Here is a 26,128-nt window from a genome sequence, read left to right as displayed (position 1 = left end):
ACCTAGTCATTTGTAAAGTTATTCAGCATCATGGCACATGCAACTCATTTCATTTAACTGAGAATATGGTTAATGCGATGCACTCGATAGCTCACTCACTGAGAACAGCACAAAGCAAGTGAGAATAAGCACGCTAAAAACACTAATACGAAATTCAATTACAGTTTTTTACTGGCTCTAATTGAACAGAACCCCCTATATGTTAATTTGAACTCTTGGTTTCTCCGTACTTCTTACTCTTAATTATGTCCAAGCAATAGCGGCACTGTAAAAATAATCATGGAGGGCGGATCAGAGCACAGTCAACATTCAGAGAAAATCACCCCATTATCTCTTTGCCCCTAGAGGGATTTTCCACCTCATAAAACAGATTGCTAAATATATGAAATAGAAAAATGAATGTTAAAGCCCCTACACATAACAAAGTTTCAACAAAATAATTGTAGCCTTGACAATCAATCCCAGCGCAGAGGGTCTGCAAAAGCCAGCAAAGTCAAAGCCCTGCATTAGATTAGTGCTGGTGAAGGGAGTGGTTTCCTGTGCTCTGAAGTAGCTTGCCATCCCTACCGCAGCACAGACTGCCTCAAACTGGAGTAATCTTTTAGGGATGAGGCATGTATGCAGCCTTACTGAGCAAGCTGGATTCTTTGCTGCGTGCTGATGGCTGCTTCCCTCTTCCTCTGTGCCAAGGTCAGGCTCTGGCAAACATTCCACCAGTGGTATAAAGGTGGTTCAGTAACCACGTCAACTATGTAGTTTGTAAAATTCCCACTTGGGACCCTGAATAAAATGGCTACCAAAAGCAGGCTGGAATGTCAGGCATGCATTCTTTTCTCCGATGTTATCCTGATTTCTTTCTGTTTTACTCTGCTGCTCTGAATTTCTTTTCCTCATTTCTGAGTTAATGGAATGCTATGTTTAATATTTTAGAAACAATGCTGACAAAAACACTGGCACACTGGGGAACTTGATGTGACAAAAGAACTGCAGCATCTCTGCATTTTGCATTGCACAATATTTCTAGAATTATCTTTGTTGACCTCCTTTCACCTTCCTGAAGAACCTCAAAGCTTGCTCTGACTTGAGAGTAAAATCTTCCAGTGAATGAAAACGTCTGGCATAAAGGCACTGTTACAGAATTTAACTTTTCTAATCAAATCTTTTTTTCACACTTAGTTTGGAAAAAATCATCAACAGATGGCAAAAGTAGTTCATTTTTCACCTCTTTACATAGATAAATTGTTCACGGAAAATCAGACAAATTCAGTTCTGATGCACATACAACACATCCTTGTCTCCTGACTTCAGCTGGAATTATGTGGGATATAATTTGTGTGTAACTGGCCTAAGGCGTCTTAGCTGGTCGTCTACCTGCTACGAGAATAGATTCCTAGAAAAGAATTAGTGTAGAGAAGTGATATACCACATTACAAATGAGCAACTATTACAGTCATCCAACAAGAAACAGTTTAATTTTTATAAGCCTGCCTCTGAATGAGAAGCCAGATACAACAATCAGTCTAACAGGCTCCCACTATGTAAGCAGTAACCCATCTATTCATCTTGTTAGAAATACATGCAACATACCAGAAACTCCTGCTGGTGTCTTTATGAATTTTCCATTAAAATGAGCAATCACTGCTTCACATTTTTCTGTTGATTCCATCCTAGAAAAATAAAGAATAATTTACATAAATTAAATGCTCAGATTTCCATATTTCTGCCTTTTTTCATGCACACTTCTTTCTTTTTTTTTACTTCACTCTTGTGACTTGCTTTCCCATATTAGAGCAATGGAGAGGATGTTTTCTAAGAATACACTACTTCAGAAAGGTAAAAACTAAACATAGTTAATATTTTATACAGTTTAAGGTCAAAGTTAATGCCACGCTGCAAATACAATACTCTTATTTACTCAGAGATTAAAAAACACAGATAACTATAGTGCTTTTGCTTTTTGAAGAAAGCAGACCGATACACATTCTTAATTGAATTCTAAGCATACACGATGCATACAAAAATAGTTAATGCCATTTTTGATAGATCCTAAAGTGATTGTACAGTTTAAGTCAAACACAAACATGCCTGACTGCATGCCCCAAACTGCCTTTGAACCGTTTCGTTTCTATGTATCATCACAACTAAACGATGTGCCTGTCCCTCATTTAATCATCGTTACCTTCCAAACAGGAACCAATAAAAGAACAGCTGTGGCAGTTACTGAGAATCCAGCATCCTGAACAGGTTAGTGTACTTATGTTGTCAAAACTAGCCTTAATAGACTGGGTGGATTGCTGTTGAGCTACTCTGGTCTGGGAGTGGCTCCAAAGGTTGCAGCTACATCCTTCCTTATAATGCAAAGTAGATGTGTCGGCTCTAACAACCAAATTGGACTAAATTGGAAAAGACTACTGAGATGTGCAAGTAAAATGAAACTTATTTTAATAGAAGAATACATTTTGCAGCTGTCTGAAAGATAATGTTTAACATTAACAGGGGATTTTCTTTTCATTTGCTTACTGAGTTCTTTAATGTGGATCCAAAAATTATGCCCAATGACCTCAGCAGCAAAGAAGCAGTGCAAAAACGAGTTAAGCTTTGGCACCTTTTTAATTCTGATAGCATTTCTCCACAGACCCATGTATGATGAGATGTCATCATACATGAGAACCAAAATCATCAAAATGTCAGACTAAACAGTTTTCTTTATGGTTTCAAAACCACCTTCTAGGGAATTTACAGAAGTTCTGGATTTTTGGATCTGAACCAAAGAACTGTAATTTTTTTTCTTTCAGATGAAACAAACAATTTAGTTTCAGACTTGAGTCTGACTATATTATCCTGGTGAAATGCTCCCACAAACAAGAAATGATAATCTTTATTTTATGTTTATGTGTTTCTTGGACAATTTTAAATTTAATATTTTTAACTTTAATACTTATGCAACAATGTCTTAATATCTACCTTGCAAAGGCAATGATTTTTATTAGATATCACAATAACAGCTCATTCTGTAAATACTGTATTATGTATACGTGTATCTATAAAAAACAAATACAAAAATACATATAATACTTAATGCCTATGTACACATAAAAGTACAATCTTTAACACAAAATCTATTGACAAAATAATTTAAAACTAATATTCCATAACATCTTCAATAAGAGCAAGGTTTTAAATACACACAAGACTTTTGGACTTCTGCACAGAATTTTAAAACTCTTCTGGCTATATCGGAATAAAAGAATTCCTAAAATACCACTGTGGATTCAAGGTAGAATTAGTAAGCATTTTAGAGAAAAAAGGCTGCATAGACGCACACAGCCTACCAAATCTTAGCTTGAATGTTACTGGATTCTCTCCTTCCCAGTACCTGCACATAGCACTCCCCTATTCTCATTAATGGAAAACTCCAATAGAAAATCTCCAAATTTTGAATTCCATATAAGTATTAAGCAGGACTTAATTAGATATGGGAAAATACCAGAAAGATACGGAGAAAACTTAGATGAAGAAGCCCCAGAACAAATGACAGTATCAACTACAGAAAAGGCAGATGCACACAGACGGAATATACGGGAGCCATCCGCTAATTTATGGAAAATGACCATTCTTGTTGATTTAGGATGCGTACTGAATCAAGCTGCCAAATATTTTAAGGTAAAATTTAATGTAAATGAGTACAAATATTTTCTTTCCCAAATGACGCTAATGAACCAGACAACTCCAAGTGACGATATTCAAAAAGTGATTATGAGTGGATTTTCTCGCAGGAAGTAATGAAGAAGAGGGGGTAGTAGGGTGGTTTTCCCCATGGTTTCTTGTTTGGAATTCAAGCCTCACAAGACAGAAATGTCACAGCAGACGTTTCAGTGAAACACTGCATAACACTTGCTTCAGGGATAGAGAAGAAAGGAGAAGTACAACAAGGAGGAAGTACTAGAGATGAACCCTTATTCTTGTCAGTTGCCTACTAAGAACAATAGATTCAAATTCAGCCATATAAGCAAAATGAGACACAGCCACATTTTACTAAGCAAAAGATAAACGAAAAAGCTCTTCTTGTATCTAGATATCCCTATTCTGGCCTTTTCAATTAACAAGGGAAAAATGCTGCCAGCATAGCTAATGGCACTGAAGTACCTGGCAAAGCCAACACCACGGCTTGTCCCACTCGAGTCACGCAATATCCTCGTAGAGATAACCTGCCCAAAGGGCTTAAGCATGTTCTCAAGCTCCTGCTCGTCCATTGAAAGTGGCAAATTGGAAATGTATAAATTCGTTGGATCCTGTTCTTGTTGCTGAAACAGAATTAAAAAACAACTGTTATTACACTAGCATTGAGAATGACATTTTGAACACAAAATATAAGAGCCATTACGTGTTATCTACTGCTAAATAGTTTTACCTTTAGATCCCTTTCTAAAGATGATTCTCCCTAGCATTAGCAATCTCCATCTTTTGTCACTGTATATTGCATTCCTAAGAGAAGCTCCCCTCCTCTTGGTATTAAATACTGCTGACAAGGACATTTTGAAGTGAAGATAAAGGTGAATAATTGACTAATTTATAGTGCATGTTACAACTTCATGTTTCAGATTCTTTTGGAATGAAGCAGCAGCAAAATCAACACAAGGGAAAAATGACAAAGAAATATAAGAGTGGTGGAAAAACTACAAAAAAAAAAAAGAGATGTAAATTAAACACACAGAATTATAGAATGAGAATACAAAAATAATATGCGGAAAAAAAGAGGTAATGCATTTAAAACTGGGTAAAAATATTTTCATAAGAATAGCCTAATGTACAAAAAAGTGGGACATCACTCTCTTCTCTCATACACGAACATGTTTGAGTTTTCTTAATAGTTTTATATTATGTTTTGAAACAATAAAAAAGTGTTCCAAAAATGTCTCTACGAACAGACAAAACAACAGAGCCAGTAGATTATTAGGGCTCATATTAGATATGAGAGACAAATCTAGGCACGTCTGCAATTCTGCTAACCTTATGGCTATCTACTTTTTGTGGTATATGTATGTAGCAAGAAATTCCATCTTAATCGAAGAAACATTTCTGTTGAAATCAATTGTTTCAAGTGTTTGTCAACAGATTTTCCAGCTGTGGTTAAGGATGCATCTCTTCCATCTTTCTCGCACTACTAATTGATGGCCGTACTCTTATTAAATACATTCTTAATCTACACAGATCTGTATGATTTGGCCCTTACAGTTGTGCAAAACCTTGATGTCGTCATTGTAGCTTTCTGTACACATCTAAGTCTCTACTCAGAAGAACTTCACTGGCATTAGAAAAGAATGATATGAAACAAATGTGATTTTGTTAATATAAGCCTCAGTGTATTTTCATTCTGTGCAAGTGGGTTAAGCTACAGAGAAGTTTGAATCAAAACAAAAAACAAAATGAAAAAAACTCCTACAGGAATTAAAGCATTTATTGAAGCAATTATAGCTGTGGTGATACCTTCTTATAAAGAATAAACATCAATCTGTCATTAAACTGCCCTTGTATTAATAATATCTCGACACCTGTAGTAACAAATCATGTAATTCATTAGTTTTCTGTCCTGGATATCATCTCTCAGGTGGGACTGGCATTCTGTGGGGAAAAAAGGGCCAGATGGCTAAGTCTTGGTTCTTTTAGGCACAGAAACAAATTCTTACACTCCAAAAATAAAGAAAGTTAAAACAGTGAAGCAAATCCTATGCCTAAGGACTCACATTCGTTGGTTGGTTTGTTTTTTTTCCCATCTGTATTCAGTTAGAAAGGCCTAAAGTTTTCCGTAAGGCTTTTTTAAAAAAATTCAGAATCAAAGGACCTACAAAAGGGAAATGTCCCCATTAATTTTCCCTCCTGATCTGCACACTACGCCACTGATACATGCGTGATTTCTAGCCACACTGAAATCTTACGTAGCTTACAGAGCACCAACTTTTCCAAGTGTCTGAGTGTTGTCCTAGGCAGTTCCTTTACAGTCCATTACAAATGTCATTTAACTACCATGTATGGTTTTCTTTTTGTTGCCGAGTGGGAACAGCCCCCTCTCCCTCAACTCCCTTCCTCCCCCTTTAGTAGTGAATGTGTACAGAAGGCATAGAAGCTTGTTGTTTAAATTACCTACAAACATCTGATTTGTCTTTCATATTAGAAAAATCAGCAGAAAGAGAAGGTGAAAAAATGAACTCACAGGGAACCAAGATGCCACATTAATATTCATTGCTGGACAATGTTTGACAGTGAGGGAAAAATCTGTGTTATAAGACCTACATCTCTGACATATATTTTATGTTTCCTCAGCAAGGAACGTTGGATGAAGAGAGTTTTCAAGTTTTGTAGAGCTTGCATGTTACTCAGATTGTTGTGGAGAATTTTGGGTTATATCTTGAGATATGTAGGCTTACTTTCTTCTTTAATGATCAATAATAGCTTTATATACACAAGTACCCTAAAGCTTCTGTAAATAACCTAAAACAATATACGAGTTGGAAATCAGACCCTTTGAATATTTTCATCCACTTTGCTAATTTTTTTTATTCTATAATAAGAGAAATCCTTAAATCCTCAATATTATTGAAATGTTCTCATTAAAAAGTTTAACAAGCATTGGAAAGATGAAAAAATAAATAACATTTTGTTTGCACTAATAAAAATGCAATTCATGTGTCAAAAAAAGAAAAGCTTAAATTCAAAAAGAATTATTAGAGAAAGAAATTCACTTAATTGCAGAATGACGGGGAAATTGGTTTTATTTGGGTATCTAGGAAGATCACATTCCCCTTACCCAGGCTCCTATTCCAGCCTGTGGGGAAACCACCTTTCTGCTTTATATATATTCTGTAAAAGATGAGAGGTCACAAACTTTCCTTGCCAAAGGGACATAAGGCCTGCTGCACTTCACTATATGACACAAAGATCTTTCTTCACACATGCTGGGAAGCTCAATTCTTGTACCTGTCCACCTAACAGAGAGCTTCACGCCATACATCATGACACAATGTTGTTAGAACATGAAAATGAATGTTAACTCTAAAACAGTGCAAGCAACTTTAGCACTAGCTCAAATAGAAAATCCCTTTGGAATTACGGGGATACAGAACCAGTAGATGATTAGGGCTAGTATTACATGTGGCTGATAAATGTATGCACATCTGCAATTCTGCTAAGCTTACGGCCATTTACTTTTTATGATACCTGTATGTAGCAAGAAATTCCATCATAATCAAAGAAATATTTCTGTTGAAATCAATCATTTCAAGTGTTTGCCTGCTTCTGCTTTTGGTCCTTCAATGGGACCGACCACAGTGGAAAAAAAGTGGAAGATACTTCTGGCTATGCCCACAGCTGGTAAAGAAGGCTGAGATGGGAGACGAAAGGCAAAAAGAAGTTCAGCGGATCAGGCTGTTACCAAGAAATTGTGGGATAGTAGCTGGAATTTCATTCTTCTCTAACCGTCCCAGAACAAAATAGTTAAAATGCCAACAAACACATGCCAAAGTGCACTGAGATTAGTTAACTACACTGCAGATGCTTCAGCCCTCGGCAGTGGCAGCAGTTCAACCATAAGAGCAAATAAATCAGAATAAATTAATTTAATACACTTCTTCATTTTGCTGGGAAGAATAAATAAATAAAAAAAAAAAAGGGACTGCCATTGGTACTCTGTACAAATAGCTGTTTTATGATACTGAGGTAATACCACTGGCGTGGACATAAAGGAAGACCAAACTCCTTTCTACAATATATCTGAAATTTTATGCAGTTTGGAAGCAGAAAAATTATACCTATTAGCGTGCAAAACACCTCCTCTTCTCCATTAATTTCTCATGTCATCATGCAGATTCCATCACCTCCATAAGATTAAATCTTAAAACAGTTATCTGGGTAAGTGTGGGGAGACTACAAGAAGCAAGTCATTTCCTCTCCCTTAGAACACACTGGATTTCCAAGCTGACTTCCAAATGGCAACCACAACCAGGACTCCCCATCCAACTTTATCCTGTCTAACACAAAAGGCACTGTACAAACAGATGTTTGCTTTTATATAAGAATTTGGCACAGAAAATGGTTAAACAGTTAAAAATTCAGGAAGTTTGGAGAGAGACAAACTTTTTCATTCATCCCTCTGTCTGTCTCTGGCAAACAGCAGTTTAATACATTAAGTTTTGTGACTTCCTTCCTTACTGAAATCGTCCCACCATAACTTGGTTTACACAGTTATTACAGTTCTGTGTTAGAAAGGAAAATTAACTCCTTGGATATCTGACTTTCTGTAATTCAGCAAATGGGTGCAATGAAATACCTGCAAAAATAAGCATCCAACTCAAACCTTGCCTTAGACAGCAATCATTGCAAGTGCTCTCAAAGGTAGATTCTTCTATGGTTAAAGTCCATGAAACCATATAATCATCAGTTTTTACCTTAGAAAATTTAAATCTCATGAAATCATTTGTACAACATTAAGAGAACGATCAAAAAGAATAACGAAAATCAGTGGAGAGATTCCTACTCAGGATAGCAAACTAGAATATAAACCAGTGAACCACTGAAATTTCTCTTTTTTTCTAAATGATTTAGGAAAATTGCTTGAATCTTCGAATCTCATGAAGGGTTTCCTCAGTTAACACGGCCTTCAGTGGGTTCCGAAAGACACTGAAAGTGCTCAGGTCACTGCAGATTTTGGGCAATATCAGGGGATTTATGGGCCACCATGAGAGCACACATTACTGAGGAAACTAGGAAGTCTTATTTTTAGCCATTTGTGTCAGCAAGTTTCTATCGGTCTTTTCTCACCAAATACCTTTAGCTGTGCCTTCAGAAATTCAGAACATTGCTTCTTCAGCTCAATGAACTTGTTATCCCCAAGTAGCAGTTGCAGCTCTAGCTTAATCTGACTACAAGATGTGCCATTTCTCATAAAAGAGATACAAATGGTCAACTGCTAATGTTCATTTCTGTAGAAAAGCGGCGATCAGGAGTCCTACATAATGTGAAGGGTTCTGCCATCATCTGAAATAAATTAACAAGAACCTCGCTGTGCGTGTGGATTTGTTCCTAAATTGCAAGCAAGAAACTTGGCAAAACGATAAGACATCTGTTTTCTCTTGCTCTGTGTAAGGTCACAGATAACAGATAGCCATTCAGAAACATGTGACTAGGAACTGCTCACAGCATGGAAGATCCTCCGGCTGATAGGGAAGGGATTAAATGCTCATCTGCCTTCCTATAGAAACTACTTTAACACTTACAATTGGTCTGTGTCTCACTGAAAAATGTCTGTTTCAGCCACAGTTTTAATACTATCTGACCACAGCCTGCTAACAAGACAATTCATTGGAAAAATCACTACTACAATCTTCATTTCTTAACCAGAATTCCACAACAAATGCATAGGATTAATATGCTAGGCATTTTAATTCATTTTCATAGGCACATCTCTATTATGAATGGGAATTCTGGAAAGTATTAACTATAACACTGTGTACAAGCCTGCAATTAAATCCTGCAACCACATGTTCCTTTTTTATTACTCCTCACAGTTCTTGCTTGCACCCATTGCTCCAAGGGCACCAAATGCCCCCTGGCAGTGCTGGATATTGCTCATGGATGCCACCGTTTCCAGCAGAAAGCTAAATGAGCCCACCAAGGCTTCTAACTAGATGATCATTACAGTCCTTTTCAACACAGGCCACTCTATGATTCAATGATTCTAATAGGGCACTCATGCCTGGGCTGAACAAATCACAGCACTGCTTGGCAGATGAGGTAAGACTTTTGTGAGCTGAAGCTGTGTACTCAAGGGAAATGACTGCTAACTGTCTTATTTAATACAAATGCAATTCCTGAAATGACCAACATTTTGCAAAATTTGGCTTACTGTCAATTTATTGTAAAATGATTTTTAAGAACATGAAATTTGCAGAAACATTCACTATATTTAAAACGACTACCTTCTAGCTTTCTATTGTGGCTAACTGAAATTTAGGTAGAGAAATGGGGAGAAACTGATCATATTTACTTAAGACAACTATAGGATTTAAGACTATTGCCTACAGAAAGTACCACAAACTAGGTAAAAACAAAACTTCTCTTACCAAAGCGTTGCTAAAAACTTCTGTAGAAATCTGCTTGAGTTATCTCCTCTTTGCCTGTCATCTGCTCTTTGGCACTCAGAATCTCAGATGCAGAATAAAGACTACTGCAATATGCCCACCTTTGCTAGTTGGATTAAGTGCACAAGATACCATGGTAACCTAAATTTATTTTCTTACTTTACTCTGCAGGAACAAAAACCTGATTTAATTCTCCAGAAGGTTGCCACAATGACGACAAGTACAAAAAGTAATACATTATTAAAAGTCATACAAGTTAGCTGTTTCTCATTCTTGCTAACTCAAAACCATTTTCCTCATCGGTGATGTGAAAGACTACCCTTAATGAATTATGTTTAATAGCTGCGGAACAGCCTTGACTTCTGCTCAAGAGATGAGGACAAGTGACTAAGCAGTCCTTTTCTTCCTCAAAAAACATAGCTGCTGTGCAATTCACACTTTATTTAGTGTGACAGTTCAACTTTTCCAAATATCTTTGGAAAAAAAAGACATCTCAAGTTAGAATACAAAAGTGCTCTTGCACTGGAAGCAAAGACATAGGTACCAACCTACTGGGAGTGCTTCACAGTTCTGCCTTTCAACAATTAGTAAAAAATATAAAGGAGACAAGTTTGTGTTACCTCTGAGTTCTGGTGCACCAACATGAAATCAGACAAAGGGCAAATATTTATAACACATTAAAAACACTTCTACATTTAAGAGAAAATTTGGTGCATTGTTTTGAGGGTCAAGAGACTTATCAGGAAAATATGAACAGTTTCTCAAGACTGGTGGAATAGTTAGTATATGCTGATAAAACTTATTTTGTATTGTTACCATTGGGCATTTTCTAACACAACTAAGAAAATGCTCCGAAGGCGTGTCTATTTTTTGTACATTGCTGCAATAAGGGAAAGTTGTGCATGCTTGAAATAAGGGAAATGATTTGTTAATGCGAGATCTAATGCAATAAGCATACACATACTTACTTGTTCTAGTGGAAGGAAGGAAGTGAAGACTTTAAGGAAGAAATTAAAAAATTTTGCATCTGAAGCCCTAACCCCTAATAATGTGTGATTGTGGGGAAATCTTTCAATGGATAAACAATGATTCTTCCTCCAAAAATGCACATTAGTAAATGGAACAACAACCTTTGGCTCAAATTAACAAATGTCATTGTCCTCAGAAATCGTCTAAGTCCATGGACTACTTTCATGAATTCTGTTAGAAGTGACATAAATTAATCAAAAATAAGTTTGTGCTTCTGTAGGGAAAAAAAAAAAAAGGAGAGAGAGAGAGAGAGAGAGAGAGAGAGAGAAAGCAACAAAAAAATGGAAAATACAATCTGGAAAAGACTGAATATCACTGTAACTGCATAGCAAAGTTGTACACAGAGAAGCACTAAAAATCTCATGAACACAGAAAGAGAATAGAGAGGGCAGGAAAGAATATGAGGTCTTTGAGAAAATCTAGGGTAACTGTCTCATTGAGTCTATAGGAATTGCATTGGGTTCATACGGTTACATTACGTTGAATGGAGGAGACTCCTCTAATATTAAGGACCAGGCTGAAATACATTTGCAAGAGCACTGAACTGTGTGCTAATGGTTCCAGTGATACCCAAAAAGCATGAAAAAATCTCTGCTAAAAGGAGTAACTCCATATGTGACACAAATTTAATAGCTATAAGCCTTTCACTATATTATCTCAGGAATCAATATACCCATCCTGAGCTAGAAAATATGCCTATGCAAGTCTAACTGTCACGTCAAGAAGTATATTACATACCACTCAATGAGCTATGAGCTGCCACAGCCAAGCTGCTATTCTAGCTAGCTCATAGTATCTCTTCGATGTCATCAGCATGATACAGATATTCTCATCTGGCTTTATCTGGGCTGCAAACACAATCATACTCTTGAATTCAGTTTGCTGGACACAAAGATGTCAAAAACTATGTTTTTTATAAAACTTTTTTATTCAGTTCTTTTTTTTTTACCCTCTACATTTATATACTGGTTTACTTAAGAAAAATAGGAACTGAATTAGATTTTCCTGATAAGAGAGTCACTTTTCCAACCACCTGAAACACAGTTACTTTGGAGCAGAGTTAAACATAGCTGAATACCATTTAATGGGACAAAATCTCCTAACAATGACACAAATGCTGTATGTTACATTCAAGATCAAGAATTGGGTTACTCATATCTCTGTGACTTTCAGACTTTATTAACTCTAAAACACTCATTAAAGGTTCTCAGGTTTTAAAATCTTCATTCAAAATGCCAACATACCAATATGCCAAGTAGATTTTCTATATGCACCTACCCTCCTATACCATGTCATTTGCTATCTGCTCTGGGTGGCACATAATCCTACAATTATTTCATTGATTTTACCTTTGGGGTGGGGAGAGAAAATTCTCAAATAATAAGCATCCACCCTTGTAGCAACCATAACAACTTTTCTAACACAGATCAGTAGTGTTTCTTTATGATATTATCTGTACTGATCCTATTGAATGAAGTATTTGGGACTGAATGCTGGAAATACACCAATGAATATGAGGAAAAGGGGAATTGCTCATCACCTCCATTTTAATTTTCAGTCAAAAAGCTACTCTCATGCCCTGGTACCACAAAAACATTTTCTGTGAGATCTCAGCAGAATTGCCTTTCCAACAGGAATTTCAATTTCAACTGTCACCAAAAGATATACATTTAACCAGCACACAGCAAAGATCTTCCCAAGTTGCTTAAGTGTAATTATCTTAGTAAAGTTTTCCAAATCCAGATCTCTGAAAGGGCAGAATAATTGAAGACACAATGTTTCTTGAGCAGTGCTCTAGCACTCGGTTCCTTAATCGGCACTATCAACATGACATCTCCCAGAACATGGCCAGTTCCCTCAGTGACCCTCCTCTCAGGATATAGCCTGAAGTTGCTTGTCAGGCCCCAAGCCGTCCAAGTCTGCTCAGCGATAGCCAGAAGTCAGATCAGATTGGAAGCAGACAGCAGAGTACAGCATGAGTTTACCCGGAGCATAGAAAAAGCTCAGAGTCAATATTTGAAGTTATCTCTACAAAGCAAACAACAGAAGTTTTGATAAGTACAATTTAGACAGTTTCTACTAAACTGGGATTTGTAGATGACCTTGTTGAAAAGAAAAACTTTTTACTATATCTGTATGTAGTTACAGTATGACACTGCAAAAAGGAATTCATTGCAGTCAGATTCAGGCTTCAATAGTAATTTTTTTCCTTCCATTTCATTTGTGATCCAAGAGGGAGATGTGAAAAGCTGGGTAGGAGTGGAGCTACTGATGGCCATGGGCAGAGTGTAGTGATGCTTTCCCAAACTGAGCTGATAGGCACACACCTCTTTGTGACTGAAGCAGCTGCACTGATCAGTAAGGAAATCCATTGGCACACAGCTGGCAAAATGTTCTCCAGATCTTTCAGTGTGACATTCAGGCTAATGCCAGAATAAACGGTTTCATTGCAACATGACCGCTTTATAATACTGGCTTTGTAGTGCACAATAGGGTAATATCAAATACATAACCACAAGTAAACTTTTATACACTGTAATGCATATGAAGAGTCTGATCTTTGATCTTGCCAAAACAACTGGAAGTGGATGGTGATTCTCTGTTTGGCACATCCAAGTAGAGATATGATTTTTCAGACAAAAGGAGAGCAGCAATGTCTGTCCACCTCACCCCAGCCAAAATTTCAGTGGCTCAAAATAGAAAGACAACAAATCAAAGCACTTAAACTCTCCATCACTTACGACTGCTTGTCGTAGCACTATTTATTGTTGTTGCTTTTATTTTTTTTCCTCTCTTTTTTCTAAATTAATAATTCAATCACTCTTATCGTGCTAAAAAGTCAATGAACAAGTTTCACTCTGATGCCAACTTTATAGTTACAGATTTCCCACAAGTCAGCAGGATTGACAGACTCAAAGTGTCAGAAAATAGATCAAAATGGTCAAGTATTATGACACATGCTTTTTCATTAATGCTAACAAAAAGAAATATTAGCAATTTTGCAACTAACTAGCAGATGAAATGATTCAAAAAATATATATGGAAAAAACTAGGAAACTATTCATTAGATTACTACAGAAAATAATTAAAGCTTCGCCTACTCAAGCAGACAATCAGATCAGCTAAAATTCTTTATTAGGAAAATAAATCTACTTGTACTTTTTCTCTCCTCCTGCCTACATATTGTATTTGTAAGATGGAAGACAGAAACGTTGAAAAATCTAGTGCATATTTTGAAGTGATTACCTAAAAACTAAATATTAATTAGAAGTTATTTATTAAACATAGATAAAATACTATAAAAGAAAAAAGTCTGGTGTTTTTTGGTAAGCATATATGTTTGTACTTGGCTCCAGTGAAACATGCATTAAGTATGAAACATACGGTTTCCATTTTGTAGCTCTGGAACCTATCCAAAGACATTTTATGTTGTTAGCTTAACTGTTTTCCTCAGCTGAGAAACTGTGGAAAATATCTCATCTGAAAAAAATCTGCACCTAATGGAGAACTGCAAAAGATTTGCTAGATCTGCTATGGACTATTAAATTAAAAAAGGTTCTGAGTTTACTGTTTAATTACTGAAATATTTTTATTTAATTAGAATATAATTTTCAAACTCTAAAGAAATTTTGAAACTCTAAGGAATCTATTTTAAGAGGTACCACAAATTACATGAACAGATTATGTTGGAAATATTTTCTTAATTGAATAAATTTGTAGTGGTAGCTATGGCTATAGCATTATGTTGGAAATTGGCCATCTGACCTAAGACCACCATATGACAAAACCATTATTAATGTATCATCTCCCTGATCTTATAGATTTACAAAGCTTATCTTGTGGAGATAGAACTCTGCTCTGAAGGCCATGTCAAGTAATAATTCAACGCAGAGACCAGAGATCAGTAAAAAGTAGAACATATTTCTTTAAATTTAGTATAGCTAGATTTTGCCCCAATGCAGAATAGGTTGTCAAAGAGTTGGCTAGGAATATCAAGAAAATCTCAGCACAGATTTATATTTTACTTTTATTAATGCAAAATACATTAAAAATGCTGAAAACAAAGTCCGTAGGTTAAATTTTGCTTTGTTGCACTTAAGAATTCATCCACAAATTGCAAGGCTGTTAGCCTCAGTAACAGCAATTAGACGATGTATATCATCTCTCATATCTGTCTGCTGGAAGCTGTGGAAGCTAGCTAGATTGTCCAGAAATTAACATGATGAATTTAATCCATTAAGCATTCTGTAGTTCTTATTCCTAATAATAATATTCCTAATCTTTCTTTTTCATTAAGTCAATGGAAAAGCAGTATAAATTAAAATAGTGACAAATCCAACCAAACACATTTGGAGAATTTACCAGACTCTTTTTTCTTTATTACGTCAGTTGAGCTGACTTGGGATATGCCAGCTGAAAGTCTCATTTTGTTATCTGGTGGCTTGAGAACTGTGTTCTCCATAAACGTCTTGCAATCTGAGAATTCACGCTGCCAATGCTCTCCTAAGGTATAAGCTTGTTCTTCCTAAACCACTGCAAGAGTTAGCCATTTAATTTAACTCACCTTTGCCATTTGTGCCTGGACTCCACTAGCCTTTAGAGCAGAAACTGCCTTCTGAGCAGCTGCTGGGCTGTCGAAGTCAACAAAGCCATAACCTGAAACATAAAAAACTCTGGTTTTTCTTCAGATTGCATATTTAATCAACAAGGTAGTAATCAGCTTTTAATCAAAGACTTCGTATGCTACGAGCGTTGTTATTTAATACAATTTCTTTGTTGATTCTTCATGTAGATCCCAGGAAAAAAACACCACTCTACCCAAGTTCTTCCATCTTGTGATGATGGAGACCTACTGTACTGGAATAAATCAATTTCCATGCTCACTAACTATCAGGATTTTGTCTAAATCTAAGAAATAGTATGATACTTTGTTTTGTGTTATCTGGTACATAACCAAGAAGAAGAAATATGACATCATAAATTTATTTCATAGAGTTCACCAAGGAAAGCATAATCTGTTAATTTTTCTGAAGTACATTCTTAGTCTGGTTTGAATAAGTGACCAATAAGCCTTCAGGTTACAGGTCATTTACTCAGAACTGGGAGAATAGGTTTGTTTAAAAGATGCATATCTACTGCACCATAATCCAGTTATTTCATTGTATGTACATAAAGGACAGTTAAAATAGAAAGTGAGTGAAAACCCACCTTCAGTGAAATCAAATGAGTTTTTCCTATCATTACTGAAAATAGAATATAAGTAAAATAGTTTTTCTATGTCACATGATGGAATATTTCAATGTTAATATAAAACTGAAGTTAATTATAACAATTTATATATATATATACGTGCAACATTTTTTTTTCTTATTCTGAACAACAATATACAGTTAATAGATTGCAATGCATTTGGACAGCAATATGCCTTGGTGACTACAGACTGCAGTTTTTAATCCCAAAAAGATTATTGGAGTTTGGAGGCTGCTTCCCTTATTGCAAGCCTCATTCTGTACTTTTCAGCCCCTCTCCTTCCCACCATTGAACCATATTAAAAAATCCCTCTCCAATGTTTAAACTGGGATAAAATCAAAAACCGAAAAACTGTAGAGGAGTAGAAAATTCAATCATTTCTTCAGATGGTAACAGTATCTTCTTACAATATGTCTATACTGAAGACAAAAAGGTTGTGCAAAGATATTACTGAGCCAGCTTTAAAGTCCTTAACTTGGGAAAAACAACTAGAGTAACCTTGTACATGAGAGCAAGCTTATATAACCTGCCAAGAAGCTGAAGAAAGCAGCATATTGTTCTGTGTAACATGTGGTGTTGTGGACTGTTAAATTCTGACATAAAACAGAGTCAATTAGCTCATATCAAGTTTTGGGCTGCCAAAGCAGGACTAGTTTTCCATACCCACGCTAGCGTAGGTTATCACTACCACCACAATGCAGGGTGCAATATAGATGGAGTTACATACTGATACCAAGCATGTCATCAGAGCTGGCTTTGCCATCTTTTCAATGATACGTAAACTCAATTGCTCACTGCAGTTAGTTAGCTTAAGTTAGTTTAAATGCTGTGGTATGTTTTTTTGGCAAGAGCCAGAGATGTTGTCAATCTCTTGATTAAATTCCAGTTACATCTCTGCATTCTGTCTACTCATATTCCTACTGCAACTCCAAAGACTTGGAGGAAGCTTCCCCATAGCTTCAACTTGTCATACACTGTTACAATAGACATTAGATACTGCTTCACATGTTGAGATTTCAAATCCGTATTGGAAAAGTCAGCTAAAACATCTTAAAATACTAAAGTGAGAATTTCTGTGTTTAAATCTTTGAAGAGACAGGATCAGAAGCAGTATTGCTGGCAGAGCTCCTGAAGTCTTCAGGAGCTGGGAGAACGGGCAGCCTTAAATCAGCTGCTGTCATCAGTATTAATGGACAGAAATAACTGAAAAGGGTGATCACTATTTCCTAGTCACAATGTGCATAGATGACATCTGCATGTAAGCTGAGGAAAAAAATTTAGAAATTTTGGTTTCTGCACTTAGTCCCCCATTAACAGCTTAAGATGGGGACCCAGGTAGCTATGTACAGGAGCTGCACCACTGCACTGTTTCCAATTCTTCGAAAAAAACAAGACTTGATTAATGATAAATTCTTGTCTCCTGCCTCTACCTATCAGCTTCATGCTCTTTCATGAGCTTTACACTCATTAACATTGCTAAATGATCTGACTCAATTCTTCAATTTGCTTAGAAATTATCTTCTTAATTGTAAAAAAAAAAAAAAAAAGAGAAAGAAAAAAAAAGAGAAAAAAAAAGTAGTCTACAATCTGATATTTCAGTGTCTGCTGCCGTACCTCCCACCACGCACACTGCTGGGATATGAGATTACATCTCACTGTAATTGCAGTGAGTGCTGCAGATCACCGAATGGACATACCCAACTTATCTAAAGGAGGTTGTGTATTTTTTCCAGCTGCAATTACTTAGGTGAAAATGAACCCCCTCTTTGCTCCCAACACACTGACTAGCATATACCTAAACATAATTACACTACTGGAACGTGTAATTAACCACTGCTTTAAACTGTTCAAATTAGCGGAGCTGATTTCCACAATATATATTTTTTTCAGATGCTTAGTACAATCGAACGCTCTGCTATAAGCTTGCCTGGCTTCTCCAGGCCAGAGGAGAAAAGCTGCTTTTAACTCCATTTTAGTGTTTCAAGCAGAGGCCGACTGGCAGCCAGCAGTGTGCGTGTCCGCTTCACCCAGGGTTGGCTGCACCACTGACACAGGCGGGCTGCCAGCTCCACTGGAAACAAATGTACTGAGCATGCTGACCATGGGCAAACAATAAGCCTGTTTTATGAGCATCACTGGAGAAAGGAAATCAAAAGCACTTAAAATACAGCATTGGTTTATTTTATAAAATCAATTAACTAGTCAATTATTAAATAGTCAATTTTATAAAACCAATCAATTAACCAGGTGAATGTAATATAAAAGCAAACATACCTTTGCACTTGTTCGTTGTCTTATCCAAAATAGCCTTTGTGGATACAATTTTCCCATACCTAGAAAGTATACGTAAAGAAACATGTAAGGAAGAAAAAAAAAAAAACCCATTCTATTACAGCAGACATCCCATTCACATTGTTTTACTGTGTCTACCTTCAATAAGTTGCAGTAGTATATAAACTGTATATTTATTTAATGAAAACTCATATGTAGATAAGAAGCAACAAAAATGATCAAATATTTCAAGTGTGATCAGGCACTCCTCTCATAGAAATACAGAATACATTGGGTTGGACCTTAAAAATCCTCCAGTCCCAACCCCCTGCCATGGGCTGGTTGCCACCCACCAGACTGGGCTGCTCAGAGCCTCATCCAACCTGGCCTTGAGCACCTCCAGGGATGGGCAACTTCCCTGAGTTCCCAGTAGCACACGAGAATCATAAAACAAGCCAAAGAAGAAGTGCTTTAAACAAAACATACCAGGTAAAATCCTGGTAGGCACAAGAAACCAAATTTTAGGGATAAGCTCTCCCAGTCAGTATATGTACCAAATAAAGCAGACAAGAAATGGTCTCGTCAGCGCTAGTCTTGGTAATAAGATTAAAAAATAATAATATAATATTTTTTTTAAATTACTGATTCAAACCCAAACCAATGAAACCTCTCTTCTGGGAAACTGACATGTACGAATCATATTTCTAGAAGCTGATCATCAGAGCTGATAAAGAATTTTCAGTATGTTTAAAATGGAAAATTGAAATGTAAACAGTTTTAACTAAAAGCAAAACATCCATCAGGAAAGTTTCAATTTTCTTTTTGTAAAGAAAAAGACATTCATTGCCTGTTTGCATCTTTTCAATAGCTTGGCAGCCCAGGCAGCAATCTGCTATGCAGCCCAAAGGTGAGCATCCAGAGAACTAAGACAAAATTAAGTAAACAGACAGACAGAAATCTCAGATACAGGAATGACTGCTGTTTGTGAAGCGCTCTGCAAAGTTTGCCACTAATAGCTCTTTTGACTCTGATGGAGTTAAACTTGATGAATTTGGTGAAAACTTGCAACTTGCATTGGAAATCAAATCCCATTTTTTATTAAAAAGTAAAAAATAAAAAAGCAGCTCAGAGACGCTCATTACAGAGCAAAGTAGCATCTGAATCAGAAACTGAGCAGAGGTTCCCAAGTTCCTTACCACAAGCTCCTCTGTTTGTTTTGAACTACGTTTGACACAATCTGGTTAGTATATAACAGAGGAACGATGAAACATGATTTTATTTTCATATGAGAAAACACAAGGTAACATTACATCAGTAGGTATACCTGAGCATTGTGTGCCAAGAGGTTCTCTGTCACTGTACAAGAACCAAAAAATGAACTGAAAAGTATTAGAAATGTTATCAGCAGAAGAAAGTGGAATTTGGGGAAGAAAGAAGTTTCGCCAGCTCACTTGCTAAATATAAATCCATCAGAGTGGCAGTTACTGAGTAGCATTTCCAAAAGACATTATTTCAAAAGATGACTGATGGAATTTCTGCAGAAGCTGTATTAGTCTTAAAAGTTCTTCAAAATATGCAAGAAGTCCAATAAATAAAATTATGTTTAGATACATAAGAGTGTTCAAATAGCTGTTTACTTGTAAAGTTGCAGTTATTTAAGGGTGAAGCCTATCTACAAAGTGCTTTCCTCCTAAAGAACAGTTAAATGTATTCTTCAGTCTTCATGACCAGTTTCAGGCTAATGACTTACTGTATGACCTCTGTTGGCTGCAGCGAAGTAAATCTGTAGCACTATCCACTAGACATTAGTGTCCTTATTGTATTTGGAACTGCGAACATCTACACTGACAGAACACAGAACTATCCATCTATAATCTAAAAATGTATGAGAGTCTATGAAAAACTGTATATGCTTAAATATATCATGCTAGAAGTTGTAGTAAAGCAACAGAAATGTTGCCTAATAACTGTAGCACATATTTCCTTATTAGCAGTCATTCCATATGAGAGGTTTATACTCTGTGAGTTCAAATTTCTGAACTTTTCTTGTGAGCACAGGGTAAATGTATGCATTGTAAACACAAGAGAGGCAAATTGTTCAGGAAGAGTGATCTTCAAGATCTGCTAAATTCTCCTGCCCCAGCACTAGATCTGATGCCAGCATTCTCCATATCCTACCAGCTTTCCCACTGTCTTAATGTGAAAAGTTACAAAACCTTTGAGGAAAACATACATGGAAATGACAAACAAAATGAAGGGTGATCTCATCTCTGCTAATGTTTCAGGTTTTGAAAGCATAGAAAGTGGTAGTGAAGAATACACTATTCGGTATCTATGTAAATAAAACAGCTGTAGTCCTCAACCAATTTGGTGACTGAGGGGAATCAGGGATTGGCTTTGGACAGCGCTGGCCCAGATACTGATGCCAACAGCACCTAAACACATCAGCATGTCTGTTCCTTAAACCCATCCCTGCCTTCCAATGTACAAGACCACTGGTGATCTAATTCACTGTCCTGTATAATACAGCTCTTGCAGAGAACCAGCTGCCATGGAAGGCAGCCAAGAAACATCAGCAGTGTGAGTCTGGGAATGCACCAGAGAAACAATGTAACAGTGGCACCCATCACCAGGAATTTTCCTGCGATGTTCCCAGTAAATACTCCTTCCAGGTGATAGCTCTCCACTCCTCATGAAACACAGAAATGCAGTTTGCTCCACCTGAGCCTGACCTGAGGAGAACACCCTTTCCTTGCTTCCAAATGTGGTCTGATAACAGGGGAAATTACTCTCTACAGTTCCTCATAATTGCTTCCTTCAAATGATGACTATCATGAACATCTACTTCCTTCCTCCTAAATTCTGCAATCCTAATATTACTGCTGATATAGGTTCCTACATTCAGATACTCATTTGCTAGTGCAAATGCAATTCAGATCTATCAGAAATCAATGATCTACAGAATGCATTAAAATCATCCTCCAAACTAATACATATTGCCTGCTTACAAAAATGATGCTAGAGGTCTTGCCACTCCCCTCAGAGCTTGAGCACATCTTCACTGGTGCTGCTGCCCTGCTACTCCAGAGCCCTCCTGCAAGCTTGATGAGACTTGCTGCTGAAGACAGGGCAACAAAGCAACACAACGAAGTTTTGGAGACAGAAAGATGTTTTCAGCTTTGCATCTCTCTTCTCATTTTCTTAGGTACTGCACTTGTACTAGCATCAATTAATGTATTAAGGAAGATAGGACACAGGTAAAACTCAGGCAGATAATTGCCAGGGTGAATTGATTATGAGACTAAAGGGGCTATGTTCAGTAACAAGCTGTATACTGATGTAATAGCTATCTATTGTACAGAAGATCATGACAAACGTATATTTGGATTTCAAGGACAGACTTGTCTGAAAGCCAAGTTAGGGAGATATGCAGTACTGCTACTTCACAGAACAATGTTCACCTTTGCTTATTACAAACTCTGTGCAGAAATGAAAGGATAAGTCCACCAGCCCATATACCCTAACATTTACTGCTAAGCAACGTGAACCTCAAAATACAGCAACATACCTTTGACTTAGATATTTTTAAAGTGGAAAGCTTGAAGCAAAAAATCTATATGTACTTTAAAAAAATCACATTGTTCAGTAACATGATCAAAGGCAGTACAAGTAACAAGATCTATTACATATAGCTAGGAACACTTTATGGATACTTAAAACATCTCTGAAGTATAATTTTGGCAACCTCAATGATGGAGGATGAAAGAAAAGGGTCTTTAAAAAACTGTACACCAATCAAACTGAATGAGTGTTTATTTTTCTCCCTTTGTACATTTGCTAGCACAATGAATGCACTTGTGACATGAGGGCGAAAAGGTGCCATGAGAAGCATGGCAAGAAATGGGAACAAAGCAACTTGAAGGCTCTGCCACAAGTGCCACTTTGAGTGTTGAAAGAACTTATCTGTGTGTGCATTAGGGGAGGTACAGTAAGAATAGGCTTTGAAAAGCTAGACAGGGATTGTCTGGAATTGTTTAAATCTTTGTCTACAGCTTAACACACCTCATTCCATCAAGATCACTATTTCCCTTTACAGTATTTTCCAACTGCGAAGGTTTTTCTACCACCTGGCTTTGACTCGGACCCTAACACACCAAAAGAACCCCTGCTCTTCTGGAAAGCCCTTGCCATTTAGAGCTGCTTAGCTTCTCCAACCAGTGATGAAGATAGGCTGTGCCCTCTCTTTTGTTGTAGAAGCCCAGTCCTGGTGCAGAAAGAGCATTCCTAGAGACGCTGCTGTTCTCCCCTGTGATACTATAGCACTGTCAGAAGGCCTCCACACTGCAGAAACAATGCTGCAATGCTTTTGTGTTTATTTTAAATTGTATTTTAGAACTTAGCATCTTACCAGTGCCCTTTGCAGAATGCTCTTTATTTTTAAGAGTCAGAATCAGGTGGTAAAGCCAGGCACATATTTCATAACATATAAGTGGTTCTGAGTACATGAATTCATATAAAGCAGACTGTGAAAGGAACGAAGACCTGGCTCAGCACAAAGATTTTGGTGAGCAGCCAGTGTCCTCGCCAGGTGACCCAAAGACATGAGAGAGCCAGCAGGGCCACATGGGAAGGTAGATCAGTTAATGCTAAAATACATTGCAGCTGCTGCACGCATCTGCATCAAAATAAACCTTACTTTAGCAACTAACATAAAACAGGTAAATCAAATGGGAGAAATACTTGTAAAGAAATTGCTGTATACTAATTGTAATACAAAAAGATGCATACACACAAAATGTAATACATTTTTTCTTGAAATGAATATTATCCTACTGTATGACCCCAAATGCATACAAGTAACAAATACCGATTTCTCCAAATCAGTCAACTTTAAGCAAGCATCTTCACTTTCCCAAACTCAGAGTATCCTATTTTTAATAGTAAAAACTTATTAAAAAAAACAATTTACATATAACTAGGGACCTTTGTAGCCAAGTCTGTATCATGTTCTGTACCATTACTTGTAGTGGAAGACCAGCCAGTTCATTTTCACTGAGATCTAGAAAAAAGAAACCTGAGCAGTCTATGGGAAAGCCTCACCTATGCTGCAGTTCTCAGCCTCTCTGCCTCAGGTGGTATCAAGAAAACAAATTCCCTATAACTGACAAAAGAGTCACAGAGTTGCTAGCAAGAGCTAACTTGGCGCAGCTGGCTCCCATACCTCACTGCTCTTCCAATGTTCAGGGTATTTCCAAGCCAACATAGCAGCCATGGGAACATAATCAGCCCCAGTAATCTTTCCTCCTGGATCCAACAAACATGCTCAGAGCAGTCTGAGAGTACAAAAGGTTATATCTGGCTCCCATACCTCCGTCTCTGTTGCACCTTGGAAAAGAGGTGTACCAAAACTTATGCTCTTCCTTCTCTTTAGGCTTAGAAGACAAGTACTTTTGGTTGGTTGTTTTTTTTGTTTGTTTGTTTTTCCATACAAAATCTTCTATTTTCCCATAAAGAGAATTCCAGAAAAGCAATGTGTAAACAATAGTCTTTAAGACAGTTTACTACAATCCTGCTATTTAATTATGGGTAAATATTCTGTTATTAAAAGTTGATAAAGAAACTTATTCCATTCAGAAGAATATGGAGTTTGTAGGACAGAACAACAGGCTGCACAAACTATAGCCATATGGTTTTCATTTTTAAATTCTTCACCACATTTATGCCCTAGTGTAGAAGGAGAGATCAGAGGAACGTTTTGTTCTTGTTTTGTTTTGTGCTGTTAGAAGACACATTGCTCTTTGATAAACTCTTTGGAACCACTTACTGTATGGTCATCCCAGACCTAAACATTTGCTCACCAGATTATAATGAGTACCTACCACTGAAAGTTGGATCAGCCGTTTTTAGTGTGTAATTTAACATTACAAAAAAACTACGTTTATACTTTTCTTATTTTCATTTGCATAGTTAATAGGGATGAATGATGTAGCTTACTACAAGTTATCCTTCAAAATTATTCTAGATTTGCTTAATTTGTCTTATTCATAAAGAATTCCTATAGCAGCTTCAAATATTGAAGCACTGGGTTCATCAACTCAGCTACATGTGCCCTGGTTCAGGCATCAGACCATATATCTCATTATGCACAAAACAGGACATCCTAAACTAAACTAAAGCTAAAGCTTTGCTTTGGTGACATTTCTATTGAACGGTCATGTGGTCTTGACAACGGTAGTTCCTTTCTTTCTTATTACTTATCCCTTTGACTCTTCTGTACTTCAGAGAGAAAGCTGGCATGTTCAAAATATCCAAGTATCTCTAACTGTTGTTTTGATTGTTTTACTCAGGAAATAAATAATAGCTAACCAAGCAGATTAGAGTTTATTATGATGGAAACCAACTACTATTCTGTTCCACTTTGAAAATTTCTAAAATAACAGTTTGCCTACTCAAGAAAAATACATACATATATATTATATACACACACACACACACGTGTGTGTGTGCGTGTGTGTGTGTGTGTGTGTGTGTATAAAAAACAAGTTAGGATCTACGTACTAAAAACAAAACAAAAACCACAAACAAACATTTGGTTTTTCAATAGTCTTATACGCAGCTGTAAATTCTTTGCAAGGTCAAGAAAATTTGAAGCATACACCACCATCATTACTGATGCAGTTACCAACATCAGCACAATCTAAACCAGTATTACTTGGGGACAAACAATCTTTTTGTCAGGCTCAGTACATTACAATTCCAGATTTCACTATGTAAATAAAAGCGGCAAAAGCAGATGCAAAATCAGATATGCTATCAGCCCTTGCAGTTATCCATCCTTAAAAAAGCAGATGCTTAGGATAAAGGACACATACAATTCTTATCACAGTGGTATGAACAGATGCCTTCTTAGTTTCTTGGACAATATTCATTGTAACAGATAAAAAGTAGTATTTTATGAATAGGTTTTATAGTGTTCAGGCTCTACACAAGTGTATTTATTTCTTATATTGATAAGGAACCAGGATTTCAAAACTATAATGAATAGAAAAGTGAGACACACAGGAAGAAGGTTTTTGAGATTATTTTTTTTCAACTACCCATTTTGTTTTTCTTAAGAGTAGTTATTTCCTGGTTCAGCAGAGTATGATCTGTGAAGATAGGAAAGAAATGCTTTTAGAATCAGGAAATGTTTGCTTCCTCTTGTTCTATAGAAATGTGAATAATCTCCATCCATTGCATAGAAACTGAAGGAAAGTCAAGGAAAAGGGTGCCATCAGCATCCTACAGCTATTCTTGTTGTATTTTGGAAAGGTTTTTCAATTAGCATGTTCTTTCCTGCAAAACTTACTGATGATCTTAAAAGTATGAACCACTGTGCAATGCATACAATACGCTTTTTTGCATTACAATGTGCAACAGAGGAAAATTGCTTTTTTTGTGCCTCC

At 36.7% G+C, this 26,128-nt stretch overlaps 1 protein-coding gene across 4 annotated transcripts in view; it reads right to left on the bottom strand.

The window, feature by feature from the left end:
• Window positions 1-26,128, bottom strand: part of RBMS1 (RNA binding motif single stranded interacting protein 1) — a 139,882-nt gene that overhangs the window by 19,110 nt on the left and 94,644 nt on the right. For all 4 annotated transcript variants that reach the window (XM_085227572.1, XM_085227570.1, XM_085227573.1 and 1 more), the window contains exons 3-6: window positions 18,687-18,745; window positions 15,727-15,818; window positions 4,147-4,304; window positions 1,588-1,667 (exon numbers count right to left, since the gene is read on the bottom strand). In XM_085227572.1, the coding sequence (XP_085083698.1) occupies window positions 1,588-1,667; window positions 4,147-4,304; window positions 15,727-15,818; window positions 18,687-18,745 (389 nt within the window). The remainder of the gene's footprint in view (window positions 1-1,587; window positions 1,668-4,146; window positions 4,305-15,726; window positions 15,819-18,686; window positions 18,746-26,128) is intronic.

This window comes from Meleagris gallopavo, chromosome 7, assembly GCF_905368555.1.
Source record: "Meleagris gallopavo chromosome 7, MGAL_WU_HG_1.1, whole genome shotgun sequence".
Taxonomy (NCBI): domain Eukaryota; kingdom Metazoa; phylum Chordata; class Aves; order Galliformes; family Phasianidae; genus Meleagris; species Meleagris gallopavo.
Note: the sequence above shows the minus strand (reverse complement) of the source record. Positions and strands in the feature narration are given on the sequence as shown.